Source organism: Notamacropus eugenii, chromosome 3, assembly GCF_028372415.1.
Source record: "Notamacropus eugenii isolate mMacEug1 chromosome 3, mMacEug1.pri_v2, whole genome shotgun sequence".
NCBI classification, from domain to species: domain Eukaryota; kingdom Metazoa; phylum Chordata; class Mammalia; order Diprotodontia; family Macropodidae; genus Notamacropus; species Notamacropus eugenii.
This window is the reverse complement of record NC_092874.1, coordinates 316,519,158-316,536,690: the sequence shown is the minus strand read 5'-3', so window position 1 is coordinate 316,536,690 and position 17,533 is coordinate 316,519,158. Positions and strand designations below refer to the sequence as shown.

Here is a 17,533-nt window from a genome sequence, read left to right as displayed (position 1 = left end):
TATCAAATGAATATAGATGTACAGATATTAAGCAAAACATTAGCAAATAAAATATAACAAACATAATAGTAATCTCATGGAACAAATATTAGGAATGGAAGATTTACTTAATATTAAGAAGATAAATATAATATATTGACAAGAAAAATATAAATAAATTAGAAGTCAGATCATTAAATACAGAAAAAACCAATTTCCTTAACTATACAACGAGGGAATTGGACTAGATTATCTCTAAGATCCCATCTATCTCTGAATATATATTTCTATAATTCCATGTTTAGGCAGCTAGGTAGCACAGTGGATAGAGTATTGGCCCGGAGGCAGGAAGATTCATCTTCCTGAGTTCAAATCTGGCCTCAGACATTTACTAGCTCTGTGATCCTGAGCAAGTCATTTAACCCTGTTTGCCTCAGTTTTCTCATCTGTAAAATAAACTGGAGAAGTGTAATGGCAATCAAAGTGGGATCTTTTGCAGGTTAAGTTTTAGCCAATGAAGTGCCTTTGACTGAGTCTTGCCTTTGAATCAATCAAGAGTCTTTGATTAGAAACAGTATATATATTAATATATAGATATATATACACACACATAGTAGAGAGAGCAGTAAGCAGCAGAGCTGAGAGAAGAAACCACGAGTGGGTTAGGGGAACTTGCTTATGGGGAAGGCTAACAGAATGTGATGTGACGTGATGTCTGTGGGTCTGTGCTGATTGATTTCTCAGACAGAAGCCTTGTCTGTTGGTCTTTATGAGTAGGTTGAGATGATGGCACTCGTAATGTGTATAAATATTGTAATAGCCATGTTGAGCTTTGTTTTCCTAGAAACAGGGAAGAGTTTGAAGGGGAATAGTCCCCATAAGCTGAGACAAGGAGCAGGAGCAGGAGCAGAGAGATGCCTATGTGTGAACCTAGGCAAGAGCTGGGGGCAGTCAGCCCATGGAGGAGGAACTATGGGGTTTGTGCACCAACTATATCATTATAAGGCCTATAACCAAAGAGACCAAGAAAAAGGAAACAGCCCTATATGTACAAAAAATTTATAGCACGTCCTTTGGCGGTGGGAAAGAACTGGAAATTAAGAATGCATCCATCAATATGGGATTAATTCAGTTATGATATATGAATGTAGTGAAATACTATTGGTTATAAGACAAAACAGAGGGGATGGTTTCAGGGAAACCTGGGAAGATTTCTATAAACTGATGCAGAAAGAAATAAATCAAGAGACTAGGAGAACAATTCTTTCTGTAACAACACTGTAAAAATGAACACCTTGTGAAAGATTTAAGAACTCTGACCAATGAGGAAGAATGCTGTCCGCTTCCTGACAGAGGTGATGGACAAATATGCAGAATGAAACACGCATTTTTTGAATATAGCCAATATGGGAATGTTTTTTCTTGATGATATATATTTGTTACAAGGGGTTTTTCTTCCTTTTTCTCCCCCTTAGTGGGGGTGAGTAGTGGGAGGGGGAGAAAACAAATGCTGACTAACTGGGAAAAAAAGTACATCCTTCAATAACAGAAATTTAAATAATTATTTATTATCTTCAATAATAGAAATTTAAATAATTATTTATTATATTGATTATATATAATTGCATTATATATGATACATTATCTATAATACATTATTTTATATATTATTATGCATAATTATTATCATATATAATATTTTATATTTATTTATTATATGGTATATATTATTATAATATTTAAACAATAAATAAGTTCAGGTACTTTAGGAGGTAATACATAAAAATAATTTTTATTCTTAGGTCCTACCAAGAAAATAATATTTTTAAAAACTTTTATAACCGTAACAAAAAATCTAGGAATTTCCATAGCTAGGTACACATGTGACATATAAAGATGACTGTTTATAACAGGAATAAAACGTAAAGGCTACTGATTTGGGGATCAATTTGCTGAGAGTAAAAGACATGGTCCTTTGTAGGCAAACTCCCATGGTTGTTAGGCACCCATGTTTCAGAAGAGACAAAGGGCTCTCCTCTGATTGGTTCTCAGGGACTAGAGCTTCCTGCAATCTGATTGGTGACTGAGAGTCAAGGGGGTGGGAACATAGACCCATCCTGGTCAATATCACTCAAGCTGGCATATATCCATTCTACTTTGTTTCTTTGTTTCTTCCATTCTGCTTTTAGTTTCTTTGTTTCCACCTTCTCTGTTGTGTTGTTTCTACTGAATGACAAGGATCCGGAGGGGCTGTGGTCCTCCAGGCTGTGGCATCCTCCTGAGTACTAAGTACTCAGTATTAAGCTGCCTTCCATCTTTCTCTTTCCTTTTCTGAGAAGCACAAGAGTCCTGGGCCTAGGGAGACTGAAGATCAGCCCTCCTCTCCCCGTCTTTCCCAAGTCCAGCCCAACTTCTGTGCTGCAAAATGGAAATGGAGAAAATAATGCAACCATTTTCACTAGACCCACTACAACTCTGTGTTACACAGAGCCCTCACTGCAGCAAGGCAACTCTTTTATGATTGCACCCCTGATGAGCCCCCCGTAACCCTCACCACAGTGTTTTCTAGACATTTTATCCCTCCAGCTCCACCTTCCCCCTCTCTCCCTGCTTTCTATCTCACTGAAGGATGGAGACCGTTCCCATTCCTCCTTATTGCATATCACACGATTCCCCCTGCTCTCACCTCCTCCTTCACCCTGTCTCACACGAAGAGGCGGGCTTTCTCCTCGCCAAGGCTCTCCTCTCCACACGTACCAAGAACCCCTTCCATTCCTTCTTCTCGGCAGTTTGTCCCTCCTATCCTCTCCGCTCTTTTGCTAATTTTCAGTTGCTTCATCTCTAACTCTCTCCATGCCCACTCTGCTGCCCAGCACTGCCACCTTTATGTTCACCACATCTCTCCCGCTCTCCTCCACCCCCTTCTCTGACGCCGCAGCCACGCGGGTGAAGGCCCCCGACATCCCGTACCTGGACTTTCCCTGCCTCAGGCCTCTCCCCACCCAGGGATCTTCCTAAAGCGCGGGTCTGACCATTTCACACCCACAAGAACACATGTTGAACTACAACTCCCAGAATGCACATCGCGGGGGGGGGGGCCGCTCCGGGAGCAGAAGTGACGTAAGAGGGAGGCGGTGGGGAGGGTATGGCGGTGATCGAGCGCGGCCGGACCTCTGTGTGTGCCGCTGCAGGAGGGGCCTCACCCACTAGAGGGCGCCGGAGCTTCCAGGGAGGCTCCTTATTCTCCGCGGAAGCTCGAGAAGACGGGATGTCCAAGCTACCTTCCGGCGCTGTCTGCGGTGAGACACGGAAGGTGGGAGCTCGGGAAGTGGGGAAGGGCCCAGGCTAAAGGGAGGGTGGGGGGCGGAGCTGACGTGAGCGTCCCGCGGAGCGCGGCGCCCCCTGCTGGGCCTTGTCCTTTTGTTTGTGTCAGGCACGTGGCCCGTCCTTTGCTCCCTGGAGCACGTGCTCACAGCAGGGGGCTTGCCTTTTTTCCCATGTATGTGCATGTACTTACCTACATACAGCCTGCGTGTGTCTATAAGTATATACATGATCCTGCATTAAGCCCCCTCCTTCCTTGCAGAGGAGGGGGCTGTGCATGAACCCTTAGGCTTGTCAGTGGGCATGCTGGTTAGTTCTGCTGGACTGCTTTTAAAATGTTTTGTTACAGGGGGCTGCCCTGGGTAGAGCAGGGCAGTGCCAGGAGATGAGGGTGAGGCCCATCAGAAGTAAACATGCGTGCCTCATTGAGTGCCAGCAGTCAGGTTTCTGACAGCAGTGTTCTTCACCGTATGTCTGCATGTGTGTGCCTGCAGTTTGCTCTTAGCTGGCTGTGTGCACAGAATGATCTGCACAAGGAAGGAGTGAGAGAAAGGAGGAGGGATGGATGTGTTGAGCAAGTGATGGGTGCAGAGCGCTGGAGATGCACAAAGAAAAGCCTCTGTTCTCAGGGAGCTCCCATGTGAATAGGGGATGCCCCCCTTATGGGAGGATTCAGCCACCCAGCAGAGGTAAAGGCCCTGTGGTACCTAGGGCAGTGCAACAGAGCCCTTCCTTTCATGTCATTTCCACTGATAAAAATCATATCATTTTCCAATGTTAAACCATTTGACGGTGCCAAGGACCTGAGTGGCAAGAACTTTCTTTCCTGGGTCTGCAGTCGCTATGGCTGTAGGCCTTGCAGCTGCATCTCAACAGGAGTTATTTCCCAGGATGGGGCTGAGGTATTCCCAAGGCTTTGGGGTTCAGTCTTGTGATTATCTCCATTGGAGTCTGAGGGGAGATGGTGGTCAAGGGGGCACTGGTGATGATTTGACTGGCCCGTGCTGCCTCTCAGGGAGCCCCCCTACTTCAGCCAGGCTGACCAGCTTGCCCCGGGTGTGGCAGGTGGCCGACATCTGATGAGTCTGACTGGTCTCTTCTCCACAGGAGTTCCTTCCCTATAAAGGCCGACCTGGTAGGGTGGTGGTATCCAGTGGTTTAGAAAACAGAGTGCCAGGAGGTAGGAATTCCTGACCCTGATTCTGCCTCTGACACTTCATGGCTGTGTGAAGTCACTTCACTTCTCTTCACCCCAATTTCCTCATCTGTAAAATGGGGATAATAATACCACCTACCTCCAAGAGTTATTGTGGGGATCCAGTGAGAAAATAATTGTAAAGTGCTTAGCCTAGTGCCTGGCACATAGTACCTGCTGTATAAATAGTAGTAGAGCTATAATCCCAGGGCACATGTGCCCAGGCACCTGCCTGTCGGTGGTGGTTGTTTAGCCGTTGTTCCTAATGATGACCGTGGGGGCTGGGCTGGAAGCAGACCTGGTGGTTTGGGCTACACTTGTCAGAGTATAGGGATAGGGTAGGGATTTAACTTGCTTGGCACATGCTACCTCCTGTTATCCCTCCCTTGGAGTGCCTTTTTGCTTCAGCTAGGCTGGTTATCACAGACAGAGAATACCAGTTTAAAGGATGTTATGTAATGTCTTGTTCCCTTTCTGCAGACTGTATTCTGTAGGAAAGCACGGAGCATACATGGAGGACAAATTGGAAGGGTCTTCCCCTCAAGCTGAATCCTACTTGCTAAACAGGCAAGAAGTCAGCTTGGAAGATGGAGATGGGGAAATAGCCCTTGAAAGTTTCCAGCTTTTGCAGATTGATACTGAGTTTGAGAGTGGAAGGGCCTTGCCGATAGATGGAGAGGTGTGGTGCTCGGTACGTATGGTGGCTGCTACTGAGCTTTATAGAAATGAGGAGATGAAGTGAAAACAAGCCTTCTCCAGCTCTTTGGTTAATGGAAAGAGGCAGGGAACCCTTGTGGAAGGACAGATGAATGTCTGTTTGATTGACGCTATCAGGTAGTCCCATTTGAGTGAAGAGGGGAGAAAATCTTCTGGATGAGGAAGATCAAGCAGGCACAGTGCAATCTAGTAGAAGGGGCCTTGGACTACAGAGTCTGGAAACCTGGGTGTCTCAATTGTACCATTTTCAGATTGGGGTAAAAATCAGCCTTACCACCTCCCAAGTTGTCTTAAAGCTGATAATTGATACTCATTAGACATTTAAGCTCCTACCATGAGCCAGGCAGTGTGTTAAGCACTGGTCATGCAAAGAAAGGCAAAAGATAGTCACAGCTCTTGAGGAGCTCACAGACTAAGGGGGAGACAACTGTGCAAATAACTGGGTACAAACAAGCTATGGACGGGATCAATCAGAGTGGGATCCTCTGCATGTCTGAGCTTGTTGAGATTTTTTTCTGCAACCTTAATTCTGGCTTTTGATTTATCCAGCCTGGCATTTCACATGATGTACTCTGCTCATACATTAAACAGATAAGGTGACAATGTACAGACTTGTACTCCTTTTCCAATCTTTTTTTTTTAAAGTAATTGATGTTAATTGACTTGCCTAGGGTCACACAGATAGTAACCATGAGGCTAAATTTGAACTTAGGTCCTATTGACTCCAGAGCTGCTATCTACTGCCCACCCTTTTCCAATCGTAAACCAACCATCTGCTCCATGTTCGGTTCCAACTGTTACTTTTTTTCTTTTTCTGGTGAGGTAGTTGATGTTTATTGACTTGCCCAGGGTCACACAGCTAGTATGTGTCAAATACCTGAGGCTGGATTTGAATTCAGGTCCTTCTGACTCCGGGGCTGGCACTCTATCCCTCTTCACTTTGCCACCTAGCTGCGTTCTAACTGCTGCTTCTTGGCCTGCTTCCCGGTTTGCCAGGAGAATTAAGATGGTCTGCTAGTCCTGTCTCTTTGAGGAGTTACCACGTTTTGTTGTATTATTGTCAATATTTGAATACTTGACATTTTTATTTTTAAATATTGAAATTAAATATTCTTAAATATTGAAGTTTAACACTGAAATGTTAAAAAAACTATTAATATCTCTAAACCTTAATAGTTATAACTGTTAATTTTGATACTTATGAGGTTCTCAAAAATTTTGTTTTATGAATGACATAAGAAAAATGTCTTGAGGAAACAGAGGCACTGGGAAAAGATAATCACTGCAAAGAAGAGCAAAAGAAAACTGGAAAAAGAGAGAAGAAAAGCACAACGTACAGAAAACCCAGGTACCCACAAACCTGGCTATGACTATGCTGAGACTTGCTTTTAATTGAGTATCTGTGATAGTGACCTTCACATTCCTAGTTAGACAGTAAACATTGTAAATGAGGAAAAAAAAAACCCTGTTTTGTTCCTCTTTCTGCGATGGGTAGTATAGAAACAGAAACAAAGCATCAGCTTTACAAGTTTTATCCTTAAACTGTCTCTTGTCCATTTTTGTTATTATGAAACTAGTGAAGACCCATGCTTATTTTTCTGATCATTACCGTTCTTGAAGCGAAAGTTTCCTTTCATACATGTTGAAAGTACTTAACTAGAAAGGGAAAATGAACCAGATTTTCCATGTTAAATTTTGTTCGGTGATGTGGACTTTTTGCTCTCTCCTCATGGTTGTGCATCAGGTGAGAGCCCTCAGCAGAGCAAACGAGTTTTGAAAGCCATGACCCAAGAAAGGCTTTTGGCAGCCAAACATTCAGGACCCAGACTTTGCATCGATTTGAGTCTGACCAGTCGAATGACTAAGAAGGTAACATGGCTTACTATGCTTAAATTAATTTTGTTTGTTATTCTTACTTATAGTGTGGATGATATAAGAGTGAAAGGATTTTTTTTCTTGAAGTATATCCAGCTTGACTGAAAATTGAGTGAGAATCTTTGAAAACAGATAAAAGCTGGTTTTAGGAGGGAAGATGAATGATGCTTTTCACACCGTCAGGACTCAGATGGACTACTCCCACATGAATTAATGAAGGAGCTCTAGGAGTGAATAAGAGGGAAGAATCTTCATAAGGGGTTAATGGATGTGCCTGATGAAATCATAGTTACAGAGGAAGAAATCAGAGGAATGGAGGATTGAGAATTAACATATAAAATACTGCTTGATAATTTTAGCCAAAAGTTGGTATTCACAATCAAAATTAATAAAGGAAGTAGCTCATTAATTCTGTGGGGTGAATGTATCCCCATTTCACAGACAAGGAAACTGGGTCCCAGAAAGGTATGTGATTAAGGAAATTTATGGTTCAGATTTGCACCTACAATAAGACAGATTTGAGAAGAAGAAGCTGGATATTTTATTGATTTACAGAAAAGGCAAATGCATGAACAGTTTAGAGCTACAGCAGAAATAATTAATATAGTCTAATGCTAATATAATTATAGCAATATTAATATAGATATAAGAGGAAATAGAAAAACATCACCAATTCAGGGAAGCAACAACACCTGAATTTTCTCAGCTGGGGAATCCCAGGATACAGCTTTCAGGGTCCAAATTGGGAGCACAAGGGTCCCAGGCAGAGCGTCCTCTCCATGGGTGAGATTCTGAGGACGTACACTAGGCGGGGGGACTTTATAGGGACCTAGACAAAGAAGGCTTTTTGCCAACGGCTCCGCACTCTGTTCCAAGCTGGTCAGGCACATGGCCATGGGAATACAGGTTTTGTCCATCAAGGAGATATCATACGGGGGCCACAAGATATAAGCTAATTAATCATATACTGGGAGGATTAGCCAGATCTTCCAAGTATTATCTATGTGTTCCGGGAGTGGCTAGTTCCCAGAACATTAATACATGGCCAACTCGCACATGTTATGTTCCTTGAGAGGTCACCAAAAGGATAGAGTGAACTTACTTTATTCAAGGGATATGAAATATTCCTTCAAAAGGTTAAGTAAATGTCTCAAGGTCACACAGGTGGCAAAGCTAGGGTTTGACCCCAGGTCTTCCTCTCTTATTCGAGGCTATGTTCCAAAAGGTTAAGGTGGGTGGATGTCTGATTGTTGGATATGTGGGATGTTACTGCACCTTTCCAAGTAAGGAAGAGAAAAAGGCTAGGAAATATGCCCTTTACTCTGATACAAAGGAAAGGGGAAAATGTAACCACCAAAACCTATGCTATGAAAAAAATTAGCATGGTATTTTTGGAGAGTAGGAATTAACCCAAAATTCAAAGATCTGAGATTAAATCATGTAATCATTAAATCTCGACCAAAACCTAGAACCAAAAATAAATATGAGCAGTCCAGAAATTTCTATTCTTGTTGAATTTACACCATTTTAATATAATACTTTCTACAGGAAGCCTTTCCCAACCCCTCTTAATTCTAATTCCTTCCCTTTGGTAATTATTTCCTGTCTGTCCTGTGTGTGTGTGTGTGTATGTGTGTGTGTGTGCGTGCGTGTGCTCCCATGCATGCGCTCATTCGTGTTCATGTGTGCAGTTAATTCTCATTATTTGTGGATTTCATATTAGCAAATTCCCCCACTCCCTCAAATTTCTTTGTAACTCCAAAATCGGCACTCATGGCACTTTGTGTGCCTTGCAGATGTGTGCAAAGCAGCAGAACGTTTGAGTCTCCCGGTGAGTATGTGCCTGGCTTCACATTCCCTCGCACTTCCTCTCACACTCTAAACAAGTATCCTTTTTGAGGTCTATTTAATACCACACTTTTCACATTTTGCTGCATTTTATTGGTTTAAAATGGCCCCCAAGTACAGTGCTGAAGTGCTATGTAATGTTCCTGAGGGCATGAAGGCTGTGGGGTGCCTTGTGGAGAAAATACGTGATTGGATAAGCTTTGTTCAGGTAGGAGCCGATGAATCAACGGTATGGTACAGCCTGAAAATGGAAGAGGAAAGTCACCAGTCTGCATGTGGGGCTGCTTCAGAAAGTGCCCAAGTGAATACTGTGACCACAGACTTGAAGGAGCCTCAGCCTGTGTTTCTCCTGGGATTCTCTAATCTGATGTTTGGGGTGACTTTTTGGAACACAGCTACCACGAGTGAGGAGAATCGGCTGTTTTTGTTTGCTTGTCTCCTCTGTTAGATTAGGAGTTCCTTGGGGTGAGGGATTGTCTTTTGCCTCTTTTTGTATCCCCAGGTCTTAGCAGTGTCTGGTACATAGTAGGTGCTTAATAAATGCTTATTGATTGACTGGCATTTTTCTGAGAGTTGACCAGGGTAGAACTGAATTGAGGCAGCTTGGCGCAATGAGCAGAGTGAGAGGTTTAGAGCGAGAGGACCCAGGTTTGAAGCCCAACCTTGCTGCTCACTACCTATGTGATTTGAGGCAGGCCATAGGATCTCTCTGAGTGTTAGTTTCCTCAGTAGTAAATGAGGGGGTGATGTCCCTATGAGTGTCAGCTCCTTGAGGACAAAGAGTGTTTCATCTGTTATAGAAGCCTAGTATCCCTCCCTGCGCCTAGTAGGTGCTTGCTAAATTGAATTGATGGAAGGGCATTCCAGGTGGAGGGAATGAGGAAAGGTTCTCTGCCTTCCACTTAAGGTGTTATTTCTAACCAAGTGCTAACAATGCCTCTTTGGGCCTGGTTTCCTTAAAATGTGGCCCAGCTACCTCACAGAAATGTTAAAAAGATTAGTAGCAAATCTTTCTTGAACTCAGACCTGAACTCCTTGGATGTGAAGAACCCTAAGAATACACAATTTTTACCAACTAGATGCATTTATAATGACTAAGTGCTGATGGCATTTATGTACTGAGAAATGTTATCGTCTCTTTGAAGGAATTAAGCCGATTGGCTGGACAGATCCGAAGGTTGTATGGTTCAAATAAAAAAGCCAAGAAGCCGTTCTGGATCTGCCTCACTGGATTCACAACTGATAGCCCTTTATATGCAGAGTGTTTAAGGATGAATGATGGATTCTCCAACTATCTTGTGAGTTTTTCTTTTCTTTTCTTTTCTTTTTTTTAAATTAATTAATTAATTAATTTGACATTCATTTTAACAAAATTTTGGGTTCCAAATTTTCTCCCCTTTTGTCCCCTCCCCACCAAACACCGAGCATTCTAATTGCCCCTATGACCAATCTGCTCTCTCTTCTATCGTCCCTCTCTGCCCTTGTCTCCATCTTCTCTTTTGACCTGTAGGGCCAGATAACTTTCTATACCCCTTTACCTGTATTTCTTATTTCCTAGTGGCAAGAACATTACAGTTGATCCTAACACTTTGAGTTCCAACTTCTTTACCTCCCTCCCTCTCCACCCCTTCCCTTTGGAAAGCAAGCAATTCAATATAGGCCAAATCTGTGTAGTTTTGCAAATGACTTCCATAATAGTCCTGTTGTATAAGACTAACTATATTTCCCTCCATCCTATCCTGTCCCCCATTACTTCTATTCTCTTTTGATCCTGACCCTCCCCATGAGTGTCGACCTCAAATTGCTCCATCCTCCCCATGCCCTCCCTTCCATCATCCCCCCCCACCCTGCTTATCCCCTTATCCCCCACTTTCCTGTATTGTAAGATAGGTTTTCATACCAAAATGAGTGTGCATTTTATTCCTTCCTTTAGTGGAATGTGATGAGAGTAAACTTCATGTTTTTCTCTCACCTCCCCTCTTTATCCCTCCACTAATGAGTCTTTTGCTTGCCTCTTTTATGAGAGATAATTTGCCCCATTCCATTTCTCCCTTTCTCCTCCCAATATATTTCTCTCTCACTGCTTAATTTCATTTTTTTAAGATATGATCCCGTCCTCTTCAATTCACTCTGTGCACTCTGTCTCTATCTTGTGAGTTTTTTCATGGAAATTTTCTTTTTGAAAAGCAGTTGTATTTAATCTTCGCAGCATATTCATTTCCATACATGTCCCGTCCTCCTCCCTTACCCAGAAAGCCATCTCTTATAAAAAAGATAATGAAAGTGGTTCAGCAAAAGCAAATAACAGTCTGATAGGAAAAGTGATATTCCATATCCATGGTCTCTCATCCCTGCAAAGAAGGCAGGTATATTTTCTCATCTTTTCAGCAGATCCAAACTCCTTGGTCTTTATAATTAATGTACATAACGCATTCAGATTTGGTTTTTGTTCTTTCTGCTTATATATCAGGACACTCTGATGTGTCCTTGCCTGCTATCCCTATATTTTAGACCAAATTCCCAGACCCTAACCACCACTCCTTTATGTGGGTTTCTCCCCGTTAGTATTTAAGTTTCCTGAAGACAGGGATGGATTTTGCTTTTATATTTGTATCCCTAGCACTTCACATAGTGTTTAGCACATAGTAAGCAGCTAATAAATACTTTTTCGTTCTTTCAGTTTATTCAATACATATATGTATTTAATGTGTGTATACATATATATGTATTGTTTTCATATAAAATCTTTTCCAGAGTACTTTGAGAAATTGATTCTGGGATGTTGGCAAATTAAATATTTGGGACAGTCTTTTAAAGTTGTTTCAGGTTTGATGCTAAGTGAAAATGAAACTTATAATCTTGTAATTATTGCAGGCTAAGGATAGACTCAAATTTGTCAGCCCTCAACATTTTCTTTACATTTTTTCATTGTTTCCACTCTTTTGGTAACTTAACACAATGCTTGACTGTTGCTCAAGGGAGATATTTTGAAATCTTGGGTGAAGAAAAAACCCTTTGGGAAAGACAGGAAGGGAGAGGATTTAATAAGAAATAGTTTGCTTTAACTGAACCATTAAAGACTTGACTAGGAGTCAGGAAGCCTGGGTTCTTCTCCCAGTTCTGCCTCCGGTCTTGTGACTGTAGGCAAGTCACTTAACCTGAGGGGGCATCCTCTGCCTGAAATCTTGTGCTTCTCTAACGCTGTAACTGCATGATCAGAATGTATGTGATGACATGATCCCCTAATCTGTGATTCCATAGTGAAGTAATATCTTTACACACCTTCAGCTGGCCACCTAATGTAAAGAACCCCAAATGAGTTATTATCGTCTTTGCCAAATCACCTTATCAGAACACTGCCCTGTTTATTTACTTCTAACTGTAGACTGGAGGTAGGAAGGTATGAAGAAGATTTCACTGTTGCTTTTGAACTAATAACACATTTAAAATCTTGCATTTTTCAGATAGATACAACAGAAGAAGACTGTCTTAATTTATTTCCTTTGGAAAGCCTTGTGTACCTCACGCCTGATTCGGAGCATGGTACGTACTCTGCTCATGTTAAGGTTCCCCAACCAGTGCATCTGACGGGTCATGCTGTCCTTGCTTCCCACACTCCCTTTTACAAATTAAGATAAATGGAGAAGATAGATAGTAGACATGCTAGTAACAAACCATTAATCAGAACTTTTTCTAACTGGTCTCACATATCAGAATGATGATTTTCATCATACACCCTCTATAGCATAACCTATTGGCCTTGCACAAAGTCAGCTGAGCATGTCAAAAAGCAGCAGCAGCCACAAAGTGGTGATTCTTTCTCAGGGTTTCACAAATTACAGACACCTCAGCTACCAGAATGTCTTAGGAGAAAGTTTAAAAGCACCTCGACTTTCATATCTAGGACCAAACACAGGATTTTGGGGGAAGCCAATTTAAGCTCACAATAAAAAACTTCCTAAGCATTAGAGTGGCCCATGAATAGAACAGTCTGCCTTATTAGGCAGTGCACTGTCACTGTTTGTTACTGGACATTGTCCAGCAGATTCTCATAGGTGCTGCAGAAGAAATCCCTGCATTGATTTGGAGGTTGGACTGAATGACCTCTTCAGTTCCCTTCCAAGATGTGGATGATGTAAAGTTGGGTTAAATTAATTTCTTACTTAGCAACAAGTGACTATCCTTTTACTGGTACTTGAAGAATTTGTCCATACTGGTTTTTCAACTACTAAATGTTGAGAGTTGTTCTGTTTAAAAATTATTCTGTGAATTTGACTTAAATACTGTATTTTATTGTTAGCCCTTGAAGATGTTGATACAGATAAGGTTTACATCATTGGTGGACTTGTGGATGAAAGCATTCAAAAGGTGAGTGGACTTTCCAAGTTATAAACCTGTATTTCTCAAACTGACATATCCATTTCAAATCTTCTGCCTTATCAGCTCATGAAAGGGAAACTGAAGCAAACAGGATTAAGTGACTTGTCCAGGGTCCCACAGGTAGTAAGTGTCTGAGGCCGTATTTGAACTTAGAAGATGAGTCTTCTTACTTCCAGCCTGACACTCCATCTGTTGTACTACCTGAATTTAGAGTAAGAAGCAGAATAGTGTTTCTTTCCTTAATTGGTCACCATTCTTGGCAATTCCATCATCCATCTATCAAGAACAGTGTCAGAGATCGAGCCTACCTGTTAAGCCTTGAATCGGGTGAGTGGTATGTCCAAGTGGCAAAAACGGACTAGTTTCTTCCTCTGGCTCTCACTTTCCTTGTGTAAGGACAGTACTGCATTTTACTGAAGTTGGCTTTTTAAAAATTCTTCTGTTCTGATTTCTCAAGAAGTAGAATAGCAAAGCAACACATTTCTATATTCCTTTTCCATCTTTGGAAACATTAGCCAGCTCCCTTTCCAAATGTAACTTCCAAAAATAAGAAATCAAAACTTCTTAAGTCTTTTAAAATCCTTTTATAATGGGATTTTGTTGGGACACTTAGGAGGGCTCTAGGACATTAAATGGATGTTACACAGGTTTTCCTTTTTTAATGGCATTTTTAATTAACAAGATTAGGCTTCTTACAGAATATCTGATCACCAAGGGAATTACTGTTTTCCCACATCATGGATGCTGGTTCTACCTGAGAAATACTGGATTCAGGTACAGAGGCTGTAACCTTGTTTGGAACCTAAAAACGTGCTTTTACAAGTTGCCTTTGCTTGTCACCTCAGCAGTATATTACCGCTGGGGATAAAGATTTATGTACAGCTTCCTGCCTTGTGTAACACACTTCTTCTGCAGCTATAAATCACTTATTTTGGCATTTCAGCTTCTAAATAATAATAGCCTAGGAAGAAGAGAGCTCTTCAAGACAGAATTTTATTTTTCTTTTAAATTAGCAAGGAAATAGACACTAGGTTGTAAATTCCTCCAAAACAGGGACTTACTATATTATGGATGTGTACACATGCAGGTTAGAACTGTGCCCATTATAAGAATAAACTGGCCCTGAGTGGAAAACCAGGAGGGTTTCCTATGAACTTGAGCTTTCGTGCATGGATTTTTTAGATGTATTTTGGCAGCTGAGAAGCTTGTGGTCTTTTTTCTGTTTCTCAGTAGCGTTCCACGTAGTTGGTCTCCAAATAAGCAAGGTGTTAGTGGGTATAAAATAAAATCAAATTCAACTCCTTGTTACATTTGACAAATACTAGTAGGGTATCTTTTATTACTTCCAGAATCCCTAGCGTTCCGTACGTCAGTTACTTACAACTTAACTTAATACATGTAAATTGTGTGATTTACAGAAGCTGACACTTCAGAAGGCTCACGAAAACTCAATCCAGACTGCCCGCTTGCCAATCCAGGAATACATGGTTAAAAATGCCAATGCCAAGAACTATCATTCAGAGATATTGGCAATCAATCAAGGTGATGATCAGATTACCCATTTCTAGACTGTTGTTTTTAAAGCTTTTATAATACTTTTTAGGTTCAGACAAAGATGTCCCATCGCATTAATGTAGTGTCACATACTCTAAAATTAGTCTGAAAACAGGTCTCAGCATCAGAGGATAGTTAGCAGTGCTTACCTTTAACAACCAGGAGTCCAGCTTTAACACGGAATGAGTAAGGCCTTACACAAAGTTGAATTTTCCACGTAATCAAAATTTAACCCTCTAAGCACTAAACCTTTTTTTCATTTTTACCATAACTGTTAGAAATCTTTGAAGAATATGTGATGTAGTTCCCTGCCTTCTTAAATAAAGGCTAGTGAACATAAATTCTCCTGATGGTTTAGTATCATCATGATAAATCATCAGTTATTGCACTGGGCTGGAGTGATGCACCTGAGATGTCTAGTCGCTTGCCTCTACCTAGATTGCCCCTGGGCTGTTGTGCTTTGTGTAACTTTTGTGTCCCCTCCCCATGTTGTCACCCACCACTCCTTTCTGCAAAGCATGTCCCTCCTTGTTTCCCAGTCCACCCTTTAATTCATGTATCTGCTGTGATCTCAGAAAGGAGATGACTACACTTGTGTGTGATTAAGGAAATTTATGGTTCAGATTTGCACCTACAATAGGACACATTTGAGAAGAAGAAGCTGGATATTTTATTGATTTACAGAAAAGGCAAATGCATGAACAGTTTAGAGCTACAGCAGAAATAATTAATATAGCCTAATGCTAATATAATTATAGCAATATTAATATAGATATGAGGAAATAGAAAAACATCACCAATTCAGGGAAACACCAACGCCTGCATTTTCTCAGCTGGGGAATCCCGGGATACAGCTTTCAGGGTCTGAATTGGGAGCAAGTGATCCCAGGCAGAGCGTCCTCTCCATGGGTGAGATTCTGAGGACTTACACTAGGCGGGGGGACTTTATAGGGACTTAGACAAAGAAGGCTTTTTGCCAATGGCTCTGCACACTGTTCCAAGCTGGTCAGGCACACGACGATGGGAATACAGGTTTTGTTCATCAAGGAGATATCATACGGAGGCCACAAGATATAAGTTAATTAATCATATACTGGGAGGATTAGCCAGATCTTCCAAGTATTATCTGTGTGTTCCGGGAGTGGCTAGTTCCCGGAACATTAATACATGGCCAACTCACATATGTTATATTCCTTGAGAGGTCACCAAAAGGACAGAGTGAACTTACTTTATTCAAGGGATATGAAATAGTCCTTCAGCTTGTTAGAATTGCCTCTAAAGCAGGAGTATTCTAGGAGCTCTTTCTCGAGTTAAGAAGATAGACCATGATATGTGGGCTTTTAAACATTTCCGTGAGCTGCTTGGGGCCCCATCCTCTTTTCTGACTGTATTCTACATAGTTGATTTTTCTAGGGAACTGAAGTGCTTCTGTTCTATGGAGCATAATTTGATTTCCCCTTCCATTTTGCCTCTTGATATTAATCAAGAGGAGTTCATTCCTTTTATGACCATTATCTTCATGCAAAGAATTAGAGCCCCCAAGGTATATCTTATGGGGGAGCCTTCAAGTAATATACTTCTGAGATTGGGGGAATCATTTTTTAAAAAATATCCAAGAAGATTATGCTTCCTTTTTGAAACTGATCATCTTGCCTCTCTTTTTAGTCACTTGGTTTATTCTCTGCTTTTTAACAGTATTTGATATCCTGTCAACATATGTGGAGACTCGAAATTGGCCTGCAGCACTGAAAACAGGAGTTTCTCTTGGAAAAGGTTATGTTATTCCAGATACAGTGGAATGAGAGATGGTCTACCTTGTACATGATGATGTCAGAGATGGGTTTTTTCCTCCTCTAGTAATAGTTGGGGAATAGTTATCCTGAACCAGCTCTACCATCATTAAAGGCTGGTCTGAATTTTTTTTACTTTTACAGTTAAAGGTGAGCCATTGTACTTCAAAAGTATTTCTTGTACTTCAGTTATTGGAGGCAGGGACTTTTTCTGTTTTGTGTTTGTATCTTCAGGCTTGACGTAGTCCCTTGGGCATTAATAAATGCTTATCAAAATTCCAAAAGACTTGTGATTGAAAAATTCTGTCCACAGAGTCTGAATGCAGGTTGAAGCATTTTCACTTTATTTTTTTTATGGTTTTTCTTTTGTTCTGCTTCTTCTTTGACAGTGTGACTCATATGGAAATATGTTTTACATGATTGTACATATATAACCTGTATCAAATTACTTACCATTGTAGGGAGAGGGGAGGGGAGGGAAAGAAAATTTGGAACTCAAACTTTTATGAAAAGTTAATGTTAAAAGTTGTCTTGACATGTAATTAGAAAAAATGAAATATATTAAATTTTAAAAATGCTTCTCAAATTGAGTTGACTTTTTGCTTAAAGTATTTATTTAAATGGTATAAAAATGGTCCCTTATTACTAACATTTGTTGTTACGTGAAGGTTCGAAAAATGTATTTTCTGTAGATGTTTGTACCTTAAAAGGTAACAGCTGTTAGGCTAATTCCTTAACCATCCCTGAAGGACTGGAGCTTTCTGTGCTAATTCAGTCTAGAGAGCACCATAAAATCTTGTTCTTGTCTCTGGACTTGAGTCCTCAGAGTTCTCAAGATTTCCATCCTTTGTAGTTTCTCTATGACAAATTT

At 41.0% G+C, this 17,533-nt stretch overlaps 1 protein-coding gene and 1 long non-coding RNA gene across 13 annotated transcripts; one reads left to right on the top strand and one right to left on the bottom strand.

Moving 5' to 3' along the window:
* Nucleotides 1–1,527: 1,527 nt before the first annotated feature.
* Nucleotides 1,528–3,080, bottom strand: LOC140496678 (uncharacterized). Of its 2 annotated transcripts, none has more exons than XR_011964366.1 (2): nucleotides 2,950–3,080; nucleotides 1,528–2,397 (listed from the first exon to the last, which is right to left on the bottom strand). It is a non-coding gene; the product is annotated as an uncharacterized lncRNA (long non-coding RNA). The 2 variants fall into 2 exon arrangements; XR_011964365.1 differs by having other exon boundaries at nucleotides 2,666–3,031.
* A 4-nt stretch (nucleotides 3,081–3,084) lies between these two features.
* Nucleotides 3,085–17,248, top strand: TRMT10B (tRNA methyltransferase 10B). 11 transcript variants are annotated; one of them, XM_072596745.1, is made up of 11 exons: nucleotides 3,085–3,278; nucleotides 4,411–4,483; nucleotides 4,979–5,189; nucleotides 6,455–6,563; nucleotides 6,960–7,084; nucleotides 10,084–10,236; nucleotides 12,407–12,481; nucleotides 13,239–13,306; nucleotides 14,017–14,092; nucleotides 14,737–14,860; nucleotides 16,568–16,946. In XM_072596745.1, the coding sequence occupies exons 3-11, from the start codon at nucleotides 5,010–5,012 to the stop codon at nucleotides 16,672–16,674; spliced, it is 1,017 nt and encodes a 338-aa protein (XP_072452846.1). In that variant the 5' UTR covers nucleotides 3,085–3,278; nucleotides 4,411–4,483; nucleotides 4,979–5,009; the 3' UTR covers nucleotides 16,675–16,946. The 11 variants fall into 11 exon arrangements, with proteins under 11 accessions (XP_072452846.1, XP_072452844.1, XP_072452850.1 ...); XM_072596746.1 differs by having other exon boundaries at nucleotides 3,165–3,292; XM_072596743.1 differs by lacking the exon at nucleotides 4,411–4,483.
* The last annotated feature ends 285 nt before the right edge of the window (nucleotides 17,249–17,533 follow it).

What these genes read in the sequence shown, in the direction of transcription:
- TRMT10B (XM_072596743.1), top strand. Translation starts at nt 5,010, where the DNA reads ATGGAGGACAAATTGGAAGGGTCTTCCCCTCAAGCTGAATCCTACTTG. An exon ending in ATGGAGAGGTGTGGTGCTCG is followed by an intron (nt 5,190 to 6,454) that starts GTACGTATGGTG and finishes GAATGACATAAG; the next exon opens with AAAAATGTCTTGAGGAAACA. An exon ending in GATATTGGCAATCAATCAAG is followed by an intron (nt 14,861 to 16,567) that starts GTGATGATCAGA and finishes GCTTTTTAACAG; the next exon opens with TATTTGATATCCTGTCAACA.